Below are 24,926 nucleotides of genomic sequence, written 5' to 3' on the forward strand. Positions count from 1 at the left end.
TCCGGGGCTCCTGCTGTCTGATCCTGCTTACTCACCTCTACATGAACAGACACAGCAGCAGGGAATAAGCAGTGTAAGGCCTCTTTCACACGTCCGTGTCTCCGGTACGTGTTTGGTCCTTTTCCTCACGTACCGGAGACAAGGGCAAACGTAGACCCATTAAAATCAATGGGTCTGCGCTCACGTGCATGTTCTGCCATGGACCGTGTGGAGCATAAGTGTGTCCGTGTGCTCCACACGTCAACATGTCAGTTTTTCTCCGGCATCACAGGTGTCACACGGAACGCAAACGGACCACATGGAGGTGTTCCACGTGACATGTGCCGGAGAAAACACACGTGTTTGAGAAAATAAAAAAAAAAAAAAAAACAAAACACTTTATTCACCTTCTCCAGCACTATTGTCTCTGCCACTGCTGTCACTTGCTTCCGACCGCTGCTCATTATGCTCATTGAATATTCACTTCACTGCGGCTGGAAGTTGCAGCAGCGGGGAGTCGGCAGGACGAAAGACTGTAGATGAGCACCAGGGACAGCAACGCCAGGGAGAGGTGAGCAGAAAGTTCCCGTTCTCCGTGTGTTATCTCGGATAACACACGGAGAACACACGTAGGCCATAAACACAGCTCACGGAGGGCAAAACGCACCTCTGACACGTCCGTGAGAAACGTGCGTGGTTTTTCACGAACGTGTGAAAGAGGCAGCCGGTCTGTTAATTCCATATATGCCACAGTTATTAGCGACCATAGCATTTAAGTAGCTATAAAGAGGGAGATTACTTTCTCGCTCACTAAATCGGCTCCCTGAAAGCGATCACAGGGATCCAATGATTTTCTGGCACTTGGAGCCATGTTAATGATAAACAAATTATGAAATTTTTATTAAAAAAAAAAAATTCTGAATCTATTCAGTATCTACTAAGAAATGCACACACTTACACACCTTGACATGCTATCAATGAGTTTTATTAACAAAGATCAGCAAGTAGTTTTGCGTAACCCTGACTCATGGCACAAGTCATTGCTCACTGACTGGACAGGAGAAGTGCGGTTTTCCTTACCCTTCAGCATTCTCGACTCGGGTTATGATTTGTCAAGTTTATCAGGAAACCTGGAAGCTTAAGAAATTTGCAGAGTTCCTGTCTGTGGCCATAGAGCACAGACCCGGGGTGTCGTCTGGGGTTGTCTAAAGGAATCCTCTCAACTCCAAGTAGTAATGGCTGTCTGAGGAATATTTTGCCCTGCTCCAGCAGCTAGAGGTGTTTCAATGACTCTCCAAGGTTACTATGGAGACTGGAAAGAGGTTTATGGTGTGAGGTGGCACAATGTATGTTAGCAAGACCCCTCTAATGTTCTTTCCAGGTACACTAACAGCTCAATGTTACAAGGATTTGTAAGTGGTTTGGATCACTGCACTTCTGAATGCCGGCAAGAAGGAAGTACGTTATACACAAGTGGAGGAGTCAATGACTCCAGCTCTGCTAATTTCGCTGACCCGCATGGACACCTGTCTGTGCCTCACCCTCCGTTCTATCCATACTCGGATTAGGCTACTTTCACACTTGCGTTGAACGGCATCAGTAGCATTGCGTTGTGTGACGCATCCAACGGATGCATTGCATTTGGTGGCACAACGGATGCTACGGATCGTACAAAATAACGCAATCCGTTATAGTTTTTTTTCCTTGACTTTACACATCTGGGCATGCGCAGTTGTGTAAAGACGGATGTGTTAACGGAATCCGTCAAATGACGCAATCTAACGGAATCCACCACCATAGGTGTCCATTATAAAAACAACGGACGCCAACGGATTCCTGCAGGTTGCATTTTTTTGACACTCCGCAAAGCGCAGAAAAATGCTACATGCAGCGTTCCATCCGCCCGACGGTCAGCGACAAAACAACTGATGCGTTGCGGGGCGGATGCAACGCAAGACCATCCGTTGGTATCCGTAGCTAATAGAGGTCTATGAGGAATAAAACTGTTTCCTGCAACGGTTACCGTAATTCCTCAAGGCTGCGGATAGCAACAGAAGCCGTCCAACGCAAGTGTGAAAGCAACCTTACAAGGACAGAGCTAAGAAGGGTCAAATGCAGCAAGGGAAGGCAACTTCAAAAAAAGATTAAATCCAGCTGATAAACCTGCACAACTATAAGGCATTTTACCAACCTGGGTAATGATGAATATAACAAAAATCACTTAATTTATCATTTGGTAATCAAATTATGAAAAAACGTTTAGCTAATCTGTAAATTGTCTGACTGTCATCAACAACTCTATCTTTCTGATGTACCAAAATAACTCTCTATTTTAAACACACTTTTATAAGTGGAAAAAGATCAAACACACAATCTTGCAATTCCAAAATTTCTTCACAATGCATGAATAGCACGGAGTTACATGGTATTTTGCTGAAAATACAGAAATGTTTGTGTCTGCAGAAACTACAAGGAGCCAGTACTAGGAGGACATTCCCTGCTGGGTCTGAACCCATGCCGACTACAGGTGCATAAGACCTTTTTGTTCTCCTTAGGCTCCTGGCGATTGCTGGCAGGACTGATCTGAGAAGCAGATGAGTCTTAACTTTATGGTTCCCTAAATTGGATAAACATTTAAAAATTGAAATAACATGTCCCTCCAAAAGTATTTGCCAATTCGCTGAGTGGAGAATCGATTTGGCAGCTAAGCAGAAAGGAAATCTTTGTGGGAGACTATACAACTTCTCTCATGGTTCAATAAGCAGCGACATAAAGTGATATAACACCAGCATGGGGGGGGAATAGCGACATCGGGGTAAAGATGTAACAAGACACTAATGATATTGTACTATTAGCAGCAATCTCACATATGACAGAAGGTACTACTACAAATAGCAACAGAAAGTGGCACCATCTTACCTCTTGCCCATTCCATTTCTACAAAAATGATACCACTAAGAAAACTTAACCATGCAATAAAATAAGAGGCCTTCACACCCACAACAGTAAACCCCGATATCAGTTGAATGCCTTGAAGCTCATAGGGATCAATGCTAATTCTGTAATGTGCTCCCAAATAACACCACAATTTGCAGCATCTGAGCTGAGAGAACATGTGGGTCCCATTACATTAAAGGCCCAGGTGTGAACACAACCTCTGCACCCAGATACCTGAGCCCTTCCCAATATTTCAGACGGCTCGTCCCAACCTCACATCTGGTATTCTTCTCGGGTGTGAAGAACGACAGCATACTGACCCATTATTTGGAGCCATTCACATACACACATCCGTATTTTTATACAGAATCATGTTTCTGTTCCATCATAGTCAGTGCATGTAATAGTGTCATCCAAATGTGGGATTCAGACAGAAAATGTATGAAAAGTAGAAGACCTCAATCTCCCACATGGATTTAACTAATCCATTAGTAAGTGATAATGGAAAAAAAGTTCAGACAATATACTTCCTTCAGTTTTTAAAAATAGATGATATAAAAATGGATGTAACACAGATGTAAAATGGAGAATATGTGGCTAAATCCGTGAAGGAAGCTCCTTTAAAGGTAATCAGAGCCTAAAGCTAGTCATACACATTGGATTAAAGTCGGCCGAACTACACAACTCCAATTGGATCACTCAAGCATTTTTTGGCTTTGGAGGCTTCCTGACTCTCCCATAACAGTGGATATGGGCGGAAAAGATGAATAGGGCAGACGGATTATTTTATTTTTAAGAGGGATAAGCTGCTGTCAGATAGGTCTGGAAGTCATTAATCCACCCTGTCTATGTATAGGCGGGTTGCTCCAAAAGGTATATATATATATTTTATAAGGCAAACCTAAATTCCCATTTAGACAGGTCAATATTTTGGAATAAATGTATAAAAAGAAGCGCTTGTTTCTCGATAAATCATCCTGCCTAAACGGGCTGGAAATCACATGTCAAATGAGCAGAACATTCATTGGTCAGGTGAGATGATTTGTAAACTAGCTAAAAGAGGACTAGTCTGCAGGTCAAAAGTGGCGCATGTTTGCTTTTATTTTATCCCCACTGTTCCCCTGATTAGTCCATTTAATTTTATATCCTATGGTATCGGAGATATAGGCTTTTACAATTATGCAAATTTTTATGCTCTTTATCAAGGGAGTGTGGCTCACAGGATTCTATTTAGGCTTTTGTGCATTACTGTACATACAGCAACCAGAGGGCAACTGATCCAGTCAGCCCAGGCCAAAGAATCTAATGCACTGACAGGATGCAGCCAAACCCCCTAATAATGATGGAGGTTTCACAGGTGCTAGGTGGAGCAATCACTCACAACCTACCAAACATGGAGGGGGTGATGCTAGATGATAAAATTGCATACTAGTGGCGTCCATAGGGCACTGTTCACACATGTATGTCCATAGTTTCCGGCTAGCAACCCATTAGTGACGCCCATACTATTCAACCAGGCGGGTTGCCCAGACACTACCTAAGTGCAGCATACAGGGACAGGGGCTCCATTATATATGGCCTGTATTCAGGGGCTTGGCTGCATCCTGTATAAAAGTGTGCAAAAAATAATCAAATATATAATGGAGCCCCTGTCCCTGTATGCTGCACTTAGGTAGTGTCTGGGCAACCCGTCTGATCGAATTGTATGGGCGTCACAAGGTAAATACTTCTAAAAGGATGAAAAAAAAAAGCACCACATTTTACAATAATTGACTAGTAGCATTATTCTTTTGTGAAGTAACATGCTATTCTGCTTAAATTACAATTTTTAGACATTAAAAGACAGTATCTCCTCCTAGTTTTGCCTTTTATCCATCACCATAGCTGACCTTGGTCATTTTCTAATAGTTGACTATTGATTACACCTGAAGAGCTAAAAGCGAATCCCGTCTAGGTAAAAGATGATACAAAGTGGACATATACAGTACATACACCAATGCTAACGATGTGTCCGGGGTACACAATTATGTGACTACTAAGCATGTTGAAGTTTGCCCATCTGTTTTTGCTTGACAATTTTACAAATGTGGATGTCTTCGATGGAGACGTTACCTCACAGGCTTCCTGCCCTGTAGCAAATCTTCAAGACTTTTTTCATAATGTTCAGCTACAACGACCAGTCTCTCTGGAGAGGCAAGCACAGAATAAATCAAACGTTAAATCGCACTGAAATTGTGTTACGAGTCAAAAGGAGCAGAAAGAAGAAAAACACACATCCTACTGATCTAGAAAACTGTGAACAAAAAATGGTGTAAGACGGGACACAAACTCTAAATTTCATGCAATGTTTTACATAAGTTCATGATTGTCTAATACAGGAGAAGCAATGCTTGCCCAGCAGTATTTATTCACAAGTTCAAGTGTGAGATCGAAATCCTTTTAAAAGGTAAGGATGTCCAGAAAAGAACGAAAAACTTATTTCTCTAGGGCTATTCCCTCCCTTAATAGGTTTCATGTTGAAAACAGATCGAGTCAGGAATGTTTTCTCACTAAAGTAATATTCCGATAGGCAGACAACCAAGGATTTCCAATTACTGGATTACTGCGAAATGCTATCCAAAACAGTAATAAGAAAAGATCACAGCCATCTTACTGCAAATCACAGATATTCTATATATGAAATTCAGCCTCCATTTATTTCATTGCTCTGTGGTAAGGCAGGCATCAAGATGGCAATGGTTTGGCTCTTATATATATGACCCTCCTTAGGAAAGAGGTTCAGTTGTGAATATAGTAATATTATTTCTAAATTTTGGATATACTTTAATTCACTTGGAAAACGATGTGGCGCAGTTCTGAATCTAAGGAAATGGCGCTTGTCCTAACCAATTTTCTATGGAAATAAACAGAAAAGGAAAAAAAATAAACACAAGAAAGCAGGTGAACTCCAAAATGTTCATAAACCTTTAGATTCCTGATAAAACTTGTTACATCCCTGATCCCATGGTAATCCTAAAAGGAAAAATGATCCCCATTCCAGAGGCATATCACATGGTGGGTGCACAGGTATCAAGCGGGCTCAATAGCTGGGCCTGCACCATAGGTATCAGATACCTCAAGGTGGTGGTTTAACATATTAAAAGCCATGGTGAACAGTGACTGGCAACTTAGTGGTTAACAAGAGGCACCCTCGGTTAGTCTATTGCCCCCCAGCAGTGTATGTGAATACAATCTAGATATGTTGTATCCTGGACACAGCATGTCCTCTCCTGCGTAGCCACAAGTGCTCTCTGCAGGAGACCGCAGCTGCATGTGCCCATGATCAGGGTTCGGGCTGCTGTGGACTTTCTGTCTTTTCTCCCTACGGAGAACACTTGTGGCTCCACAATAATAAATTGACATGCTGCTGCTCGGGAAGCCACAACTCATGTCAGTTTACGCTGCAGGAAAAACAAGCAGAGTGTGCATGGGATTTCTAGAAATACCATTCCCTGTTCTTGTACTGTACACAACGCAGAATTTTGGAGGCAGCAAAAACATGCTGCGACCAAAACGCTATGAACACTGATCGTGGGCACGCAGCCTAAAGGTGCTATGATTTTTAAAAGATAATAGACTACAATATATCAATCATTCATTTGATCGCTGTTTCAAGAGCCGCAGTAAGATAAACTGGAAAAAAAAACAAAAAAAACACAACATAAAAAAGCATAATCATTTTAATAATATAAATAGATTAAAAAAGAACTTCCAAAAGTTAAATCAATCAATTTTTCTGTCATTAAAAGAAATACAGTTAACTATATCCATGTACTTTTTCGCTTTATAAGACGCACCTGATTATATGACGCACCCCCAAATTTGGTGAAGGAAAAGAGAATTTTTTTTTAATAAATTAAGTCCTTCTTATAATGCCAGTGTCCGTCTAACAAATCAAATATGTCCCTCATAGCCCCCCATCCTAAAATAAGCCCCCTTAATCTGGATATGGCCCCCTTATATTGAATATAGCCCCCTTGTGCTGGCACACGTCCCCCAGTGATGCCACATGTCCCCTATGGCTGGCACACGGCCCCTATGGCTAGCACACGGCCCCCTGTCGCTGGCACGCGGCCCCTATTGCTGCATATTGCCCCCTGTGGCTGGCACACGGCCCCTATTGCTGCCCATGGCCCCCTGTGTCTGGCACATGGCCCCTATTGCTGCCCATGGCCCCCTGTGGCTGGCACACGGCCCCTATTGCTGCCCATGGCCCCCTGTGGCTGGAACACGGCCCCTATTGCTGCCCATGGCCCCCTGTAGCTGGAACACATCACCCAGTGTTTGATATGGCCCCCATGTTGCTGCTTATAGTAAAATATACTCTTTCCTTACCTTCTCCAGCGCTGTCCTCCCTCCGTGCTGCTGAGCTCCTGCACTTCCTGGTTCTCGGTGCAGATCATTTGATTGGCACAGCAGAGTGACATCTCTGCGTGCATTATCACAGCGGCAGGAGGGAGACACCGGGGAGACACGCTGGAGGAGGTAAGTAAAGAGTTTTTTATTTTACTATGGGCAGCAGCATGGGGGCCATATCTAACACAGGGGGGCATGTGCCATCAAAGGGGAGCACAGGCACATATAATATGCGCCGCTCCCTCAGCCCGTCACCGCGGTGCAGTTTCAACACCACGGTGATGGACAGCAGCAGTGCATATTATATGAGTGGGAGCAGGAGATCTCCCGCTGCAGCCTTCACCAGCCCCCAGCACCGCTCCAGAGTTTCCCCCACCTCCCCTGGACCCTGCAGTATATAATCTGTATATTCGGATTATAAGATGCACCCCCTACTTTCCCCCAAAATTTTGGGGAACAAAAGTGCGTCTTATAAAGCGAAAAATACGGTATATTTCAATTTAACTGTGACGCCTGTAAAAGCAGAACATTAATATAACGTTATCTATATTAATATGAAAAGGTAAAATAGAAATGCCAGAACTGCTAGTTATTGGTAATCTCACCTCTTAAAAGATGGATTCAAAAGTACTAATAAGGTTGCAAAATGTTAAATAAACTCTACAGTTTACTTGTCAAGTAAAAACCCTTTAGGGCTTGTTCACACGCTGTTTTGCGCACATTTATTTTACTTTCAGAGCTTTTGCAGTGCTTTTCACCCAAATTAAATTTCTTGTCAACGCTCTGGTTTTTACAGCACAAAAATCTTACGCAAATAGTCAATGTGCACATAACCTGAGAGTATAAAAGAGAACTCTGAAGGTTCAAAACAGCAAGAAAAAGCCAAGCAGCATATGCAGATTTCAAAAATCTCATTAACTTTGCTGTTACTATAAAATCTTGTTTGTTTTTTTGCTTAACAAAAATGCAGCGTGTGCAGCTTATACAGTCACTACCAGAAAAACAAACATGTTCTGGTTCCCAAGACATAAGGACATAAATTAATTTTTTTAAAAGTTTATTTTTTACAAGTAAGAAAACAAATAAAATAACTTAATAAAAGGTTATGGTTCTTGGAAAGGACAAAAAAAAAATTAAAAATTAGTAACATACATTTTTATTGCTTGGTCATCGTATGGAGCTGAGAGAAAAAGAGTGAGGGAGAGAAGAAAGAGAGCAAAGGAGAGAAGGAGGAGAGAAGAAAGAGAGCGGGAGAGAAGAAAGAGAGAGCGGGAGAGAAGGGTGAGAGAAGAAAGAGTGCGGCAGAAAAGGGTGAGAGAAGAAAGAGTGCAAGAGAGAAGGGTGAGAGAAGAAAGAAAGCAAAGGAGAGAAGGGTGAGAGAAGAGAGAGCGAAGCGGGAGAGCAAAAAAAAGAGAGAGCGAGAGAGAAGGGTGAGAGAAGAAAGAGCATGGGAGAGAAGGGTGAGATAGGAAAGAGCACCGGAGAGAAGCAGGAGAGCAAAAAGAGAGAGAGCACGAGATGGAAAAGTGAGAGGAGAAGAAACATAGCACGGGAGAGAAGTATGAGATAAGAAAGAGCACCGGAGAGAAGGGGGGAGATAAAAAAGAGAGAGCACAGGAAAGAAAGCAGAGAGAAGAAAGCGCACTGGAGAGAAAGGGGAAAGAAGGAGGGACATTAATAGCAGAAAAGGGAGAAAGAGAAGAAGAGAACTATCAGCAGAAGTACGCAGGGCTCTGGTCCAGTGGCCATGGAATATTGACGTGGCCACTGCACCAGGGTCCTGCTAATCTTTTTGTCTTTTTGATGAACTGTAATACACACATAAAAATCAGAAAATGTATAAAAAAAAAAAAAATAAACAAACAAGTAAGAGTATAAGGTAAATATTGGAATTTTAAAGAATAATTATACATAAGAAAAAGTAAAAATAAAAATTTCTTATTTTTACGTTTTGCACACATCTCCTATGTTACATCATACACTGCCAAAATCATTTTAGTATCTCAAGAAGGGTTAAGGCGGTTGAATCATCAGGCGCAGAAAGAAGAGATTGGTCATTTAAGGGTTCAATGGCTTTTAAAATTATGCAGCAATTTTAGATATTAAATTAAAGAGGTCTGTTCACTTCACGTTTAATGTTCTGGTACCTTAATTACCTACGCAGGCACCTAATTTTGTCTCTAAGCGAGCAGTGCAATTACCCCAAACATTGTGATATTAATGCCTCACAGGGGGGCCGACTGCCTGAATTTATTTCGGCTGTATTCGCCGTCCTGTAGTGCTAGCTAGACGGAGTTTCATGCACCTCTAACATGTCAGGCGATCATAACATTGCTGCAGTCTGGTCTGCGAATCACATGTACATGATCATAGACGCTGCGCTTATGAACATATCGTGTGTTCAGGACGTACAGAGGGTAACAAGATAATAAGAAAACCAGACACGCTCTGTTATTTTAGAAAAGAAAACTCTCCCAACCACAAAAGGACTTTAAGAATTGTATTATAAGTAATATAGGTCATCCATACATCCTGAATAGTCCACACACCGAAATCTGGAAAATCTATGTTCCTATGAAACGTTTTACTACAGATAATTTACTAGATCTCATTCCCAGAGAGAAGGATCTCACGTCAGCCCTGGACGCGCTCTGTAGCCGAGCATGGCCCTGCCGCAGCCCAGACACATTACACTTTTACAGGTCCCCCCAGCCTGACAAAACAATGGGAATTTCGCAGTGCATAGTTTATAACTCGCACACTTGGATGTGTTATTTTCGTCAGGACATCAGGACACAGTGACATATTCTCCAGTGTTTCTATTATAAAACATGTTTTTCCTGAATTATCTATACTGGTGATCTAATACAAAATAAAAATCAGAACGTGTAGGACGCTTCACGTAAGTGGGGATTTATACCACTATTACACATCATTGTCTTCGGGGAATACATAAAACCTATTACCAGCAAATAAGGGTAATGACATCATAGATAAATACACAATGGATGTTATACAGACCCACATCATAATTATACATACCTTCCCGGGAACATGCTAAATACCCTATCATCTTCTTACCTTATTACCACCAAGAAATTGTAAATGTGTAATGAATGTATAATGTATAGACATAACAAAAGTGTATTTATATATCCACTAGCAAATTAGATATAAATATAAATATAGATATAGATATATATAGAGAGAGAGAGAGAGAGAGAGAGAGAGAGAGAGAGAGAGAGAGAGAGAGAGAGAGAGAAAATGAGTATATATTTTATAGAATAAAATAATTTACATTTCACTCAAAAATATACCTATAAAGAGAAAAATCAGAAAAACTAAAAATTTTGCAGTGGTCTCTTAATTTTTGCCAGAGCTGTATATGTGACAAGACACATCTGATGGTGGCTTATCTGCCGGGACATCAGAATTATCCCCCCTCCATATGTGCTCTCATGGGAGAGTTGGGATACCACCAGTCACAGGCTCTCTCATGTGGATTATGTTTGTGTGTATATGTACACACACACACACACTTATATATGTGTGTATATACAAAAACACATATATACACACAATCATAATCCACTTAAGACATCCCCTGAATAGGGGTATCCAAACTCTCCCATGAGAGCACATATGGAAGGGGGGGATTATTCTGATGTCCCGGGAGATAAGCCACCATCAGAAGTGTATTGTAGCAGTTTAGCACTCTTGATATTCCACTAGCTGAAGTACCCGGGCGTTGCCCGGGATATTAACTGTCTCTCTTCGAGTTTCTGTCTGTCTCTGTGTGTCCGTCTGTCTGTCTGTCTCGCTCTCTCTCTGTCTCTTTGCCTGGGCTGTCTCTTTGCCTGGGCTGTCTCTTTGCCCGGGCTGTCTCTTTCTCTCTGTCTCTTTCCCAGTCTGTCTGTCTGTCTTTCTCTATCCATCTCCTCACTGATATCTTATTACCTCACACATAAGCGTCTTATACTAACAGTTTATTTTGTTCCTATAGCAACCACTGACAGTTGCTATTAATAGCCTCTAGCTCCCACCTCCATTCAATTTATTGGAGACATGTTTTTTGGAGAGTAACTGTAAAGCACGGGGTTACATTTTCCTGTCAAAACATAGTCTATGACGTTTCCTGAGTCACATGGGGCATCTGTGCAAAATTTTGTGATTGTAAATGCGATGGTGCAAATTCCTTTAGCGGACATACATACACACACACATACATACACTCAGCTTTATATATTAGATTGAGGACACATGCACACATACCCGAACTGAGCATGTATGTAAAGGCAGGAGTTTGTAAGATCAACTGTCAACAAAAAAAATGATCAGCTGACAGAGCTCTTTACATATTAGTAACTTTTGCTGGAGTTGATAGAATTTTTAGAATAAATAAACCAGTTATCCATACTGGCCCCACTCTTACTCCCATTAACTATAAAATCTGATGGGCCCCATTGTAACATTCAAAATTGCCCACCTTTTTTGTCATTTCTTTTACACTTACGGACACATTGCCAATTCTGTTAATTTCCTCAGGTAACAGTCATCGAGCCTGTATGTACACTTAATTAAAGACTGCTCTACAATTGCATATGCAATGGTCATTTGGTCAGCAAGGTGATTTCAGCTCTGCAATGGGAATGTAGCTCTGGGCTACTATACAGACCTTAACCCCTTAATGACCACGGGCAGTAATATTACGTCCCAGCGGTCATAGTGTTATTGCCCGCGGTCTGCTGCCGGCAGCATGCCGCGATCGGTGCACATCTCAGCTCATTTTCACAGCTGAGATGTGTGCCTGCTAGGCACGAGCAGAATCGTTATCTGTTCGTGCTGTTTAAGCCCTTAAATGGCGCTGTCAATATGACAGCGCCATTATAATGGCATTGGCGGTAAACTTTTACTTACCGCCCGATACCGGAAGTAATGTGACGTGATCCCGTGACTTCCGGTGGTTGTCATGGTAGCACAGGGTCATGTGATGACTCCTGTACTACACATGAATTACTTTCAGTTTCACTCGGCCCGCAGACCAGTGAAGCAGAAAGTGAGCGTATCTGCTGTTTACAGCTGTGTAGCTGTGATCAGCACATAGGGCAGAGCGATAGGATTGCTGATCGCTATAGCCCCCTAGGGGGACAAGTAAAATAAAAAAATAAAAAGTTTTAAAATATTATAACATAAAAAAAAAACCTAACAGTTCAAATCACCCCCCTTTCACCCCATTAAAAATTAAAGGGTTAAAAAAATAAAAAATATACACACATTTGGAATCGCCGCGTTCAGAAAGCCAGATCTATCAAAATATAAAATCAACTAATCTAATCAGTAAACGGCGTAGCGACAAAAAAATTCCAAACGCCAAAATGATGGTTTTTTGTCGCCACAACTTTTGCGCAAAATGCAATAACAGGCAATCAAAACGTAGCATCTGCGCGAAAATGGTACCGTTAAAAACGTCAGCTCGAGACACAAAAAATAAGCGGTCACTGAGCCATAGATCCCGAAAAATAAGAACGCTACGGGTCACGGAATATGGCGTAAAACGTGCGCCACTTTTTCGGACAAACTACCGAATTTTTTTTAACCCCTTATATAAAAGTGAACCTATACATGTTTGGTGTCTACGAACTCGCACTGACCAGAAGCATCACACCCACACATCAGTTTTACAATATATTGAACAAAGTGAATAAAATGTCTCAAAAACAATAGTGACTATCGCACTTTTTTTGCAATTTTTCTGCCGTTTTCCAGTACACTATATGGTAAAACTTATGGTTTCATGTAAAAGTACAGCTCGTTCCGCAAAAAATGAGCCCTCACATGACCAGAATGACTAAAAATAAAAAAAGATACGTCCCTCAGAAGGAGAATGATGAAAAAAAACGGAAAGCGAAAAATCGGCCTTTCGTGAAGGGGTTAAAGGGGTTTTCTCAAGTTGTCTCTTGAGCAACATATCTATTTATCAAGATGAAAATACCCCTATATTTAATACGCAAAATATATATTTTTATTTGTACCTTTCTGTAACTACAGTAAATACCATAATTCTGCACTTAAAAAATTCCAAAGAATTGGCTGTACATCCTCAATTATTAAAGAAACATCAATTTATTTTATTATAATCAAAATATTGGGACACAACACACTAAGAACACTTAAAAAAACACTCAGACACCAGCACTAATCTGAATGGGAGGATGAATAATCTGTGTATCGCCGAAGTGTGGCTTCCTCAGGGGAATTTTAAAGTACAAACAGTCCTGCTACTTAAATCAATCACACTTGATCAATTGATAATAAAAAAAAGACATACAAATATGCAAAGAATATACCTTCCATGTATATCAGTCCCCCTCTCAAAGTGGTTGTGGGTCCAGGTCGGCACATCAGACCCATCATCACTAGCTAACTGTGGATGTATGAACAATTCTTTTGTGTGAGTGCTTGCTAAGGCTATGTGCGCATAGTGCGTTTTTCGCGGCGTTTTTGCGCGTTTTTCGGGTGCGTTTTTGGCCTCAAAACTGCACGACTTTGCTTCCCCAGCAAAGTCTATGAGTTTTGAATTTTGCTGTCCACACACAACTGTTTTTTTAAGCTGCGTTTTCGAGCTTGAAAAAAAAAATGGACATGTCAATTCTTTCCTGCGTTTTTCTGCGTTTTCCTCCCATGCAATGCATTGGAAAAACGCAGCAAAATGCAGAGATCAAAAACGCAGCAAAACGCAGCCAAAAACGCACCAAATCGCGGTAAAAACGCATGCGTTTTTTTACACGTTTTTTCGACGCAGGTGTGTTTTTAGCGGCCAAAAACGCACAAAAACGCAGTGTCAAAAAAACGCAGTGTGCGAACTTAGCCTTATGGTAGAATCTTTAAGAACTGCCACTCCTCTCTTTTTTGTGGGATGTGTGGTTCCCCTTTAGAGGTTATAAATGGGTCACCAAACAAAAATCTCTATTGTGTCCAAAATGGGTGATTGTAGATTTTAACCTGCAGGTTACAGTAGGAAGAAGAAGAGCTCTGGAGCACAAACTGCTGCTCTAAGTAGTGATCCAGCATCATCACAAGAGAACTGGAACATTCATGAAACACATGCAAGCTTTATTATTTGGGCAGAAGGAAGTTTTAAACGCTTCCAAATGCAATTTCTAATAAAAAAGATATTTGTAGGATGTTATAAGACGGTGATGAAAGAAATGTCTGAAGGCAGAAATGGGACCTGAGTGGCTATTATTACAATCGGAACATATAAAACATATTTATACATATAACTAGCATGCCTTTGCTGCTATGTAACATAGTGTGCATCTTGTTCTGCTCTTGCTCTCCTTATTCTCATTGTATCTGAAGTGCAGACCTAAATCAGAGCCGGCCAATAGTAGAGATCTGCAGACACTGTACATGTGCGCTAAGCAGTATTTATAGCTAGGATATTGGAACAATCCCTTGTCCCCATTATTACTTTTAAACAGTTCATAACTTTAAGCTCTTGAAAGGAAAAGGCAAAAAGTGAGTTGTAAGATCGCAGTTGTGTCAGGGCTGGAAATGTCACCAGTGGTAGGAGTACTGCGGGGGAGTCACACAATGAGCAACGCTTACCTGCTTACCATTGTCCTACATCTTCACCCTTCAGGAACAGCACTGTATGTGTGGGCACCTGGAATAATCTCATCAGCCTTTAATGGCTTTGTAGGGTGTAGGCTTTGTTCTGGTTTAGGCTTGTGGACCTCCTAGGCCACGTGCACAGGTTGAGTATTTGGTGAGTTTTTACCTCAGTATTTGTAGCCAAAACCAGGAGTGGCACAATCAGAAGAAAAGTATTCTAAAAACAAGAGCACCACTTCTGTATGATTACCCACTGCTGGTTTTGGCTACAAATGCTAAGGTAAAAAACCTCACCAAATACCCAGCGTGTGCATGTAGCCTTAGATAGTACTGGAATAGGGTCTTTGAGGAAATTGCGAGGGGACTCGAGCGTGATCTGGCATGCGGGGATTCTTACCCTGACCACCGAATAGAATAGCAGTGACAACTATTCTCACTACAAGGTTGCTTTTCACTGCTAATTATAGTACTTTATGATAATTATGATAGTTCCTAATAGCCAGAAGTTGGCTGGAACAGAAAGTCCCTACAATGAAAGGATGGCAGAATTGAGGCAGGCGAATAGCTAAATATGAACGTGTCAGGGTCAGAAGTAGAGGAAGCCCTGGAAAAATGGAAGGGAATAAGGGATTTGTTTATCCCCTTCACGAAAGGCCGATTTTGCGCTTTCCGTTTTTTTTCGCCATCCTTCCTCCGGGAGCCGTAACGTTTTTATTTTCCAGTCAATATTGCCATGTGAGGGCTTGTTTTCTGCTGAATGTGTTGTACATTTAAATGAAATCATGAGTTTTACCAAATAGTGTACTGGAAAATGTCAAAAAAAAATAAATTCCAATGCCGAAAAATAGCAAAAAAAAAGTGATTGCACAATTGTTTTTGAGATATTTTATTCACGGTTTTTACTATATTGTATAACTGATGTGTCAGTGTGATGTCTCAGGTCAGTAGGAGTTCGTAGACACCAAACATGAATAGGTTTACTTTTATCAAAGGGGTTAAAAAAAATAAACAGAAGTTTGTCCAAAAAAAGTGGCGCACGTCTTGCGCCATTTTCCGCAACCTGTAGTGTTCTCATTTTTTCCAGATCTATGGCTTAGTGAGGACTTATTTTTTGCATGTTGAGCTGACGTTTTTAATGGTACTATTTTCGCGCAGATGATAGGTTTTGATCGCCTGCTATTGCATTTTGCACAAAATTTGTGGCAACCAAAAACTTAATTTTGGAGTTTGGAATTTTTTTGCCGCTATGCAGTTTACTGATCAGATAAATTGCTTATATATGTTGATAGATCAGGCATTTCTGAACGTGGCAATACCAAATGTATGTATATTTTTTTAACCCTTTAATTTTCAATGGGGCAAAAGGGGGGTGATTTGAACTTTTAGATTTTTTTTTTTTTAAATTTTTCAAAACTTTTTTTTTCTTTTTTTCTTTTTACTCATCCCCCTAGGGGACTATAAGAATCAGCTGTCTGGTCGCTCATCCATATCTGATGATCACAGCTACACAGCTCTGATCACCAGATGTGCTAATCTCCTATCTTACACAGCTCTCGGCTGTGTGATAGGAAGTGAGTCATGTGAGCTACAGGAGTTATCACGTGTCGCTGTGCTATCATGAAAACCATCGGATCCATGTGATCACATCACGTGACTTCCGGTGTCGGGTGGTAACGGAATACCGCTACTATAATGCCGCCATGACAGTTTTACAGTGGCATTTAAAGGGTTAACAGATACGGTCGGATCGCGGATCTGCTCGTACCTAGTAGGCACAAATGTCAGCTGTATAACTCAGCTAACAAGTGCGCGGATTCTCCTCCGACTGCCTGCATAACTTTACTGCCCGCGGTCATTAAGGAGTTAAAGCAAATATTTCAAACTCTGGACTGCAGGGTGAGTATATTTGGCCCACAACGCCAGACAGATCCACTGAGTATATTTGGCCAGAGACCTTGGGCAGGTCCCCTGTCCTACATTGCACTTTCAACTATACTGGCATCCAAGATACCGATACAATTGAAAGCATTGATGGACAAAGTTGCCAAACAGCGTTGAGGGTGTGGATGGGTTACCTAGCAGCAGGCCAAATAGTCCTCAAGAGATAACCACCTGCTGATAAAACAGTGATTTTATTAAAACTAAATGGAAGCAGCACAGTAAGTGACATTGCTGAGAGCAGCATGAGTTCGGAGTAAATTAAACAGCAAAACCCTGGTGACAGATTCCCCTTTACAAAAAAAAGGTAGTAAGAGGTCAGCATGATCAGACATTTTTTTAGTATTATTCACTACTCTTTCTGGAGTAAATTACTCAATATTTGATGGCCAAGTCTTCCTACAAAGTCCCACCCACAAAATAAAAAAAAAAAAATAGCAAGATAATAAAAAAATTGTATCCCCCCCCCCCAAAAAAAAAAATTAAAAGAAAGGAGACAAAATCGCCAAGCCTTAAATACACTGTTGAGCAAAAGGGGTAACAATGCTTTGAATTTTTGACTTTCAGGCTCCATATCTCACCATCCACTACAGCTTTGAGAGTGAGACTACTTTCATTTTATAGACAATCATCTTGGCTATTTCATACATAAATGTAACTTACAGCTATCAAGCATATGATTAGTTATGCAGATTCTTGTAATGTCATTGCATTGTTACAGTTTTGCTCCTGGTGATGGAAAAATCTTTTTCTTCCTATATAGGATAAATTACAACCTGTTCTCACATTCCCTAATAGGTCAGTGTTTTATCAGGTGGATTCCTAAGTGAAAGGTTGCTAGTTCAAATCGAAAAGCAGCCATGAAGCAGATTTCCCAAGAAAAGGGAAACAGCATGGATCTATCATCGATAGCCATCTCTCGACTAAGAAAATTGCCAAACTACATAATGTGAGAGCCATGACAGTTGGAAGAATAAAGAATATAAAATGAAGGCAAAATATCAGTTTTGGCGTGACAAACAGCAGTGGAGATGGCTTGTATGCCACCTCCATGCTTCAATTGTGAAATCCCAGACATCCATACAAGCACCGTTCAACGCATGTTACACAAGTCTGAAATGGTGGCCTATAAAAAGGTGAAGTATTCCTCAACTTTAATATCAACTTAAGAAGTGTTGGCTTGAGATTGCAAAAAAGTACAAAAAGTGGACAGTAAAAGACTGGAAATGGGCGATTTGGAGCGATGAGACAAAAATCAATAGACTAGGTTCTGATGGGTGCAAATGGGTCTGGATGAAAACAAGGGGAAAAGAGGCTAATGAATCGAGAAATTGAAGGAACGGTCAAGTTTTGTGGACGAAGCTAGATGATATGAGGTTGCTTCACAGCCAAAGGTGTTGGACACTTCACCCAGATCGATGCTTGTCTCAATGCTGAGCTATACTTCGTATACTCGAGTACTATAGGTATAAAAGGGACAACATAGTGTTCCAGCAGGACAACGACCCAAAGTATACATTGAGATTGGCAAAGAAATGGTTCAGTGAAAGTGAAGTAAAAGTGCTGGATTAACCCCCACAGTCCCCAGACCTCAACTCAGTCGAACACATGTGGACAGAGTTGAAGAAAAAGCTGTATACATACCCAAAAGAGTCAACCAGTATGCACCAACAGTGGGAACATGGATCAGATTAGATATCAGCCGAGACATGGTTGAATCTGTTCAAGATCATGCCGACAAAAGATTCAGGTAGTGTTAAAAGCCAAAGGAGATTTACAAAATAAAAAAAATTCTAAAAATTAAATTTTAGATTTTTGGAGCAAAACAGTAACAATACAGAGACATGACAAGGATCTGCATAACTAATCATCTACTAGGTAGTTGTAAGTCAAATGAATGCATGAGGTAGCCAAGATTATTGTCTATAAAATGAAGGTAGTCTCACGTTCAAAGCTGTGAGATATGGAGCCTGAAAGTTAAAAGTGCAAAACATTGTTACCCTTTTGCTTGTCAGTGTATTCTCTTTCTTCGGCATGGATAGGGAAGGTTGGGCTAGAATCTGGATCATTTTTCTGCTAAAACCCAGACTATAATGACACGGAGATGCTGACCCATCCCTGATGTGCGCCACACAATTGGGAAAAGGATCATTTGTTAAATGGGCAAAATGTGTGAAAAATATGATTTTACATAAACCATTTCATTTTCATACAGACACATAGTATATAAAAGAGAAGAATAAAATTAAAAAAAAATGTTTTATGAGTTAAACACACATAAAGAAGGATACGTTACAGAATGAATCTAATACAACACAACCCTTGAAAAGACACAAAATGACATTTCTGCACACCTAAAACAGCAAAGTGACCTTGACATGTATAATCCCACAGATCCCCGTCACTTTCCTCCTCTCTGTGTCGTGCATGTAGCTGTCTACAGACGGATGTACAGAGCCAGGTCGCTGACTTAATCCTTGTCAGGCCCTTTTCTCAGCTCGTGTAATCCACTGTGAGGTTTCTGATCCACGATTAGTATGGAAGTGACTGAGCTGGTAATAAAGACAATGGTCAGAGGACATTATATGTTCTTAGTGTTGTAGATGTGACGAAAAGCCGAGCATCTGGAGCATAGATTAGAAGAGGTTGTGTTGTAGCAGATTACACGTATGTCTGCTCTCCAAGGTAATGACAAGGGGGTGGAAATGTATCCCTCGTAACATGGGAAACAGAGGAAACCGACAAACAACATACCAGGATACCAGCTATTATGGAGCCAAGCAGCAGGGGGCGCACAATTCATCAGTAATAGAGCAATACATATAGTGTACAGATAAGGGAAATGAAGACCCTAGAAAATGTATAGTACATAGAAACCAGGATTACAGGGGACCCGGTGATATGTTACTCTCCCCGCCATGGGACCATATGGACACGGATTTCAAAAAACAAAAAAGGAGTCTCATGTTGTGACATGGCAGCTGTCCATAACGCACCTGCTGCTAAATGGTATTAATGCTTAAAAAGTTATCTTCTTCTTGTACAACCATTTCTTAAATGTCCACGTTCCTCGAGTAAAATAAAAAAAAAAATATACTCACTTTATGTCAATGCAAACGCTGCAGACAATCAGCATCTATTAATTGATATGCAACGGGAGTACAGCAGCCAAGGTCATCGATGCTGCTGGAGCAGCTCCAGTTCAGGAGGTGACCACAAGGGTTTCTTAGGTATTTAGGAAGTCGTTGTCCAAATAGTGGACAATCCCTTTAACTACTTCGGGACTGGCCATAAACTATAAACACTCGGGCAGGCCACAAATTACTCTGAAGTGATGTTCTAAAATGTCAAAGAAGTCTAAGTAGCTTGCATAAGATTGTGCAACTATAGTGGTGGAGAGCCGGCTGTCTGACACAGCCAGACTTCCTTCTCGGTCTGTGTTTACACAGTGCTGAACCAGAAAGTGACCGTGCTTCCTCCTCCAGACCCAGGGAACATGTGATCACTAGGTGTAGGGATGGAGCAGGAGATGCTGGGTCCTAGGAAAAAAACTCAGCTCTACTAAACCAGACAAGGAATCTGAAATCAGCAGTACAAGAAATGTATTAATATGTTAAAATCCCCACCAAAGGTCTTTTAAAGATCTTACGGAAACACAGTGTGTAATATAAATGCAAAAAAACCCATAAAAGCAAAACTAAAAGAAGTAGACACTGCCAGTTCTGAATCACTGCTTACAGTCCTGACTCCAATAGTAATTGCTACTGATGAGATTCTATGTGCATAGAAGAGGGAAGAGAGGACAGAGCTCCTCCTCTAGCTCCTCCATTCTCCCAGCATCATAGAATCTCATCAGCACCAACTGCCATCCTCTCAGTAATGGGAAAGTCTTCACTAAATACAGATTTTACCTCAGAATTGAGAATTTTAATAATGACTGATCAATTCTGACAGAGAAAGAAGCAAATTTGTCTGATAAATAATGATAGGCGATCCTGAACTGTAACGTTCTGGGTCTATATCGGATACCTAGTGTCCATGCACCACAAACACTGAGTTCTTGGGGAACTTTGTGAAATTGTTTTAATTTGCCCACCTGTATAATTAAAAAAAAAACAAAAAACGAAAATGGAATAAAGCAGGAGCGTTATACACTTACTGAGTCTCCTACACGGTTGTAAGACTACTTGTGGGTCCGCTGATTAACCCTCATACATATTCACTGCTTCCCCTGCCCATCGGCAGTCCCAGCATCTATTACTGGTTGCAGCCAGACCATGCCCCCACTCTGTGTGACAGCATCTGTGATTGGTTGTAGTCACACACGCTGTCAGAGTACCTATAGTGTAAAAATAAATAAATTGACATAGGGTGCCCTCATATTGTGATACCCAGCACATACAAAACAAAAGGCTACAGACTGCAGTCCCCAGTCGTCTATCAAAATAAGAGGGACCCAATATTTAGTTATTTTAAAATAACGGGCGTGCAGTCCCCCCAATTTTAATACCCAGGCAAGACAAAGCCGGTAGCTGGGGCCTGGTTTTCTTAGGCTGGGGAGGCCCATGGTTATTGGACCCACCCCAGCCTAAAAATAGCAGCCTGCAGTCACCCAGAATTATGGCATCCATTAGATGTGACAATCCGACACTTTACCCGGCTCATCCAGATGAGACCCCCCATAACTAATACTATAAGTGAAAAGAAATAAACACGAACACCAAAAAAATCCTTTATTTGAAAAAAAATACAAAAAAACCCGACCATCTTTCTCCAATTTATTAACACTAAACATCCAAGTTTGACGTAATGCAAACGAGGTCCCATGAGGATTCTGGCTCTGCTACATACTGAAACGCAGCGAGTGGGCACAGAACATGACCATCCACTGCGGCTGCAGGTTGAGACGCAATCAGCGGTGACGTCAGACAGTTTATTTGCGGTCAGAGCTGGAGGTTCCCACGGTACCCCACCTGTGACCGTAAAGAAACTGACCTCATTAAACTCAGTGACTTCAACAGAAAACTGCATTTTTTTTCTCAAAAGATGCAGATATGATGCTGAAACGTATACATCAAATTCCTCCAAATCTGCATCTTCTGGCAAAGAAATACATCTAAACGAGATGCGGTTTTGATGAGATATTGATGCGTTTTTTTGGCCAGTAGATGCAGACTTGCTGCAGGAAATTGATGTATAAATCTGCATCTCCTTGCAAAAAAATTGCACTAAAACCATATCGCATTTGGATGCATTTTCACAGAGAGAAAAAACTCACCGTCTTACAGTTCCAGAAAAGTAGACTGTGGAATCTCCTGCCACTGTGCTAACACTGTGTGCTAACAGCGTAAACTGACCTGAGGTTTCAAATCTGCAACATGTACTGTAACTTTTTTACGGTTATACTGAGCTTTATGTGCGAATATTTCCAAAAAAATTATAGTAGGTGATGAAAATCCAGTTAAAAACGCATGTAATCCGCACATGACTGTATCAAAGTTTTATCAGAGACAAATGCCTGGAAGTATCAAAAACAAAAGTACGATAGGTTTAAATGTGACACACCAAGAAAAGACAAAAACTGCAGTGTCAAAAACATGCCTGCAAAAAAAAAAATTAAAACAAAAAAGTAGTTAAAAAAAAGCAAGTAATCTAATGTACCTAACAGGAGCAGAAAATCTACAACATCAAAAACCTACCAAACACTCATGGTGGGAACGTAGACTTAAGCCTGCTTTACACCTTACGATCCAGCATACGATATCGTATGCGATCGTACCCGCCCCCATCGTATGTGTGGTATGTTCAATTTGTTTAACGTGCCGCACAAACGATTAACCCCCGTCACACGTACTTACCTTCCATATGACCTCGATGTGGGCGGCAAAGGTCCACTTCCTGGAGTGGGAGGGACGTTCGGCGTCACAGCGACGACACGCGGCAGCCGGCCAATAGAAGCGGAGGAGCGGAGCTGAGCGGGACGTAACATCCCGCCCACCTCCTTCCTTCCGCATTGTGGGCCGGGAGCCACAGGACGCTGGTAAGATCTGTTCAATGTTCCCGGGGTGTCACACACTGCGATGTGTGCTACCCCGGGTACGATGAACAATCTGACGTGCAATTCTAGAGAAAGGTACGATGGGTATGCGATGAACATTTTACCGTTCAATCGCAATCGCACGTAGCTGTCACACACTGCAATGTACCTTACAATGCCGGATGTACGTCACTTACGACGTGACCCCGCCGACACATTGTAAGATACATTGCAGCGTGTAAAGCGGGCTTTAGAAGAAATAACCTAGAATCCAGGGCACACGCTGCAGCAACCCTGTGAAGGGTTCGTGCACACAACCACATACATCAGATGTACGCTATCAGATATTTTATTGCACACATCACACGACCCATGTTATTCAAAAGGGGCAGTGCAGAGGCAGATTTTTTTTTTTCACTGACAGAATCTGTGAAATAAAATTGCAGTTAACTGTAAATGGTCCTGTAAATGACTACTGCTACTGTAAAAACCGGATTGCACACAGATAACAAGTGAGAAATCAATCATATTTTCTGGATGGAAATCGGTTTGATTTTTATACTGTCGTGTGGCCCCAGCCTAAAACACAGACTACCTCCAATTACAATATAGAAATCAGAATCTCTAAGGCTGCTTTCACAAAGGACGAATACGATGCAGAATGCCTGAGGATCTAAGTACTGATGGGCGGACCTGGACTGTAAAAGTCCAGATCCGCGCAGTTTCAAACACACCCCAGGGCGGGCCCAGAATTCTCAGGGAATTCTGGGTATTTATCCCGATCCGGCACTTGGGTAATACAAAAAAAATAAAAGAAAAATGAAGAATAAAAAAATAAAACAAGTGGGGGTATATTTACGAGGCTGCAGCATGGCTGTAACTGCTCCCGCGGCACCCTATTCACTTTCTGGGCAACGTATTTGTCTATATGCATATGCATTGCTTTTCCTGCCCATCGGTGTCTGTGACTGGTTGTAGTGAGACGCGCCCCACACTGAGTGACAGCGTGTCTGACGCCTTCAATCACAGACCTGGTCTGCGGGTCTATTGTACAGTAAAAATAAATAAAAAAAAATTGTATTAGGGTCCCATCATATTATGATTTCCAGCACAGATAAAGCATATGGCTACAGGCTGCAGCCTCCAGCTGTGTGCTTATCTTGGCTGTGTATCAAAATAAGAGGAACTGCATAATAAAAACAAATTATAAAAAAAAAAAAAAAAAAAAAAAAAAAAAAAAAAAAAAAATCGGTGTGCATTTCCCCCAATTTTGATACCCAGCTAAGATAAAGCCCGACAGCTGGGAGCTAGTATTACCAGGCTAGGGAGAGTCAGGCTTATTAAGCCCCCCCCAGCGTAAAAATAGCAGCCTGCAGCTGCCCAGGATTGTCGCGTCCATTAGATGCAACAATCCCAGCACACTACCCGGCTCTTCCTGATTGTCCTGGTGCGGTGGCAATCAAGGTAAGAAGGGGTTAAAGTCAGCTCACAGCTGACGCTAAGCCCTAGATTAGTAATGGGAGGTGTCTATGAGTGAAAGTAAGACACAAAAACAAAAAAAATCCTTTATTTCGAATAAAAGACAAAAAAAAAACAAAAAAAACACCTTCTTTCCCTTTATTAACTCCCAAAACACCCCTGCAGGTCCGATGTAATTCCCACGATGATTCGGCTCTGCTACAGCTGAAATTACAGCGCGCAATCATTGAAACATGTTCACACACTGTAACTGCAGACAGAGAATGAGCCGCGTTCAGTGGTGACGTCAATCAGATTAGTTGTGGTCACAGCTGGAGGTTCCCACGGTCCTCCACCTGTGACCACAGCTAACCTGAGTGATGTCACCGCTGATCATGGATGATTTGCAGTTACAGTGTGTGGACATGTACCTTCAGGGGTGTTTTTGAGGTTAATAAAGTGGTGAAAGAGGGTGGGTTTTTTTGCCTTTTATTCCAAATAAAGGATTTCTTCGGTGTTTGTTTTTATTTACTTTTACTTACAGATTAGTAATGGGGGGGGGTCG

At 41.4% G+C, this 24,926-nt stretch overlaps 1 protein-coding gene across 1 annotated transcript in view; it reads right to left on the reverse strand.

Annotated features, from left to right (window-relative positions):
* TBCK (TBC1 domain containing kinase) overlaps nucleotides 1–24,926 on the reverse strand; it is a 516,545-nt gene that overhangs the window by 485,619 nt on the left and 6,000 nt on the right. The window contains exon 3 of the mRNA XM_075350453.1: nucleotides 5,029–5,101. Coding sequence (XP_075206568.1) covers nucleotides 5,029–5,101 — 73 coding nt within the window. The remainder of the gene's footprint in view (nucleotides 1–5,028; nucleotides 5,102–24,926) is intronic.

The sequence above is a fragment of the Anomaloglossus baeobatrachus genome, chromosome 1 (assembly GCF_048569485.1).
Source record: "Anomaloglossus baeobatrachus isolate aAnoBae1 chromosome 1, aAnoBae1.hap1, whole genome shotgun sequence".
NCBI classification, from domain to species: Eukaryota; Metazoa; Chordata; class Amphibia; order Anura; family Aromobatidae; genus Anomaloglossus; species Anomaloglossus baeobatrachus.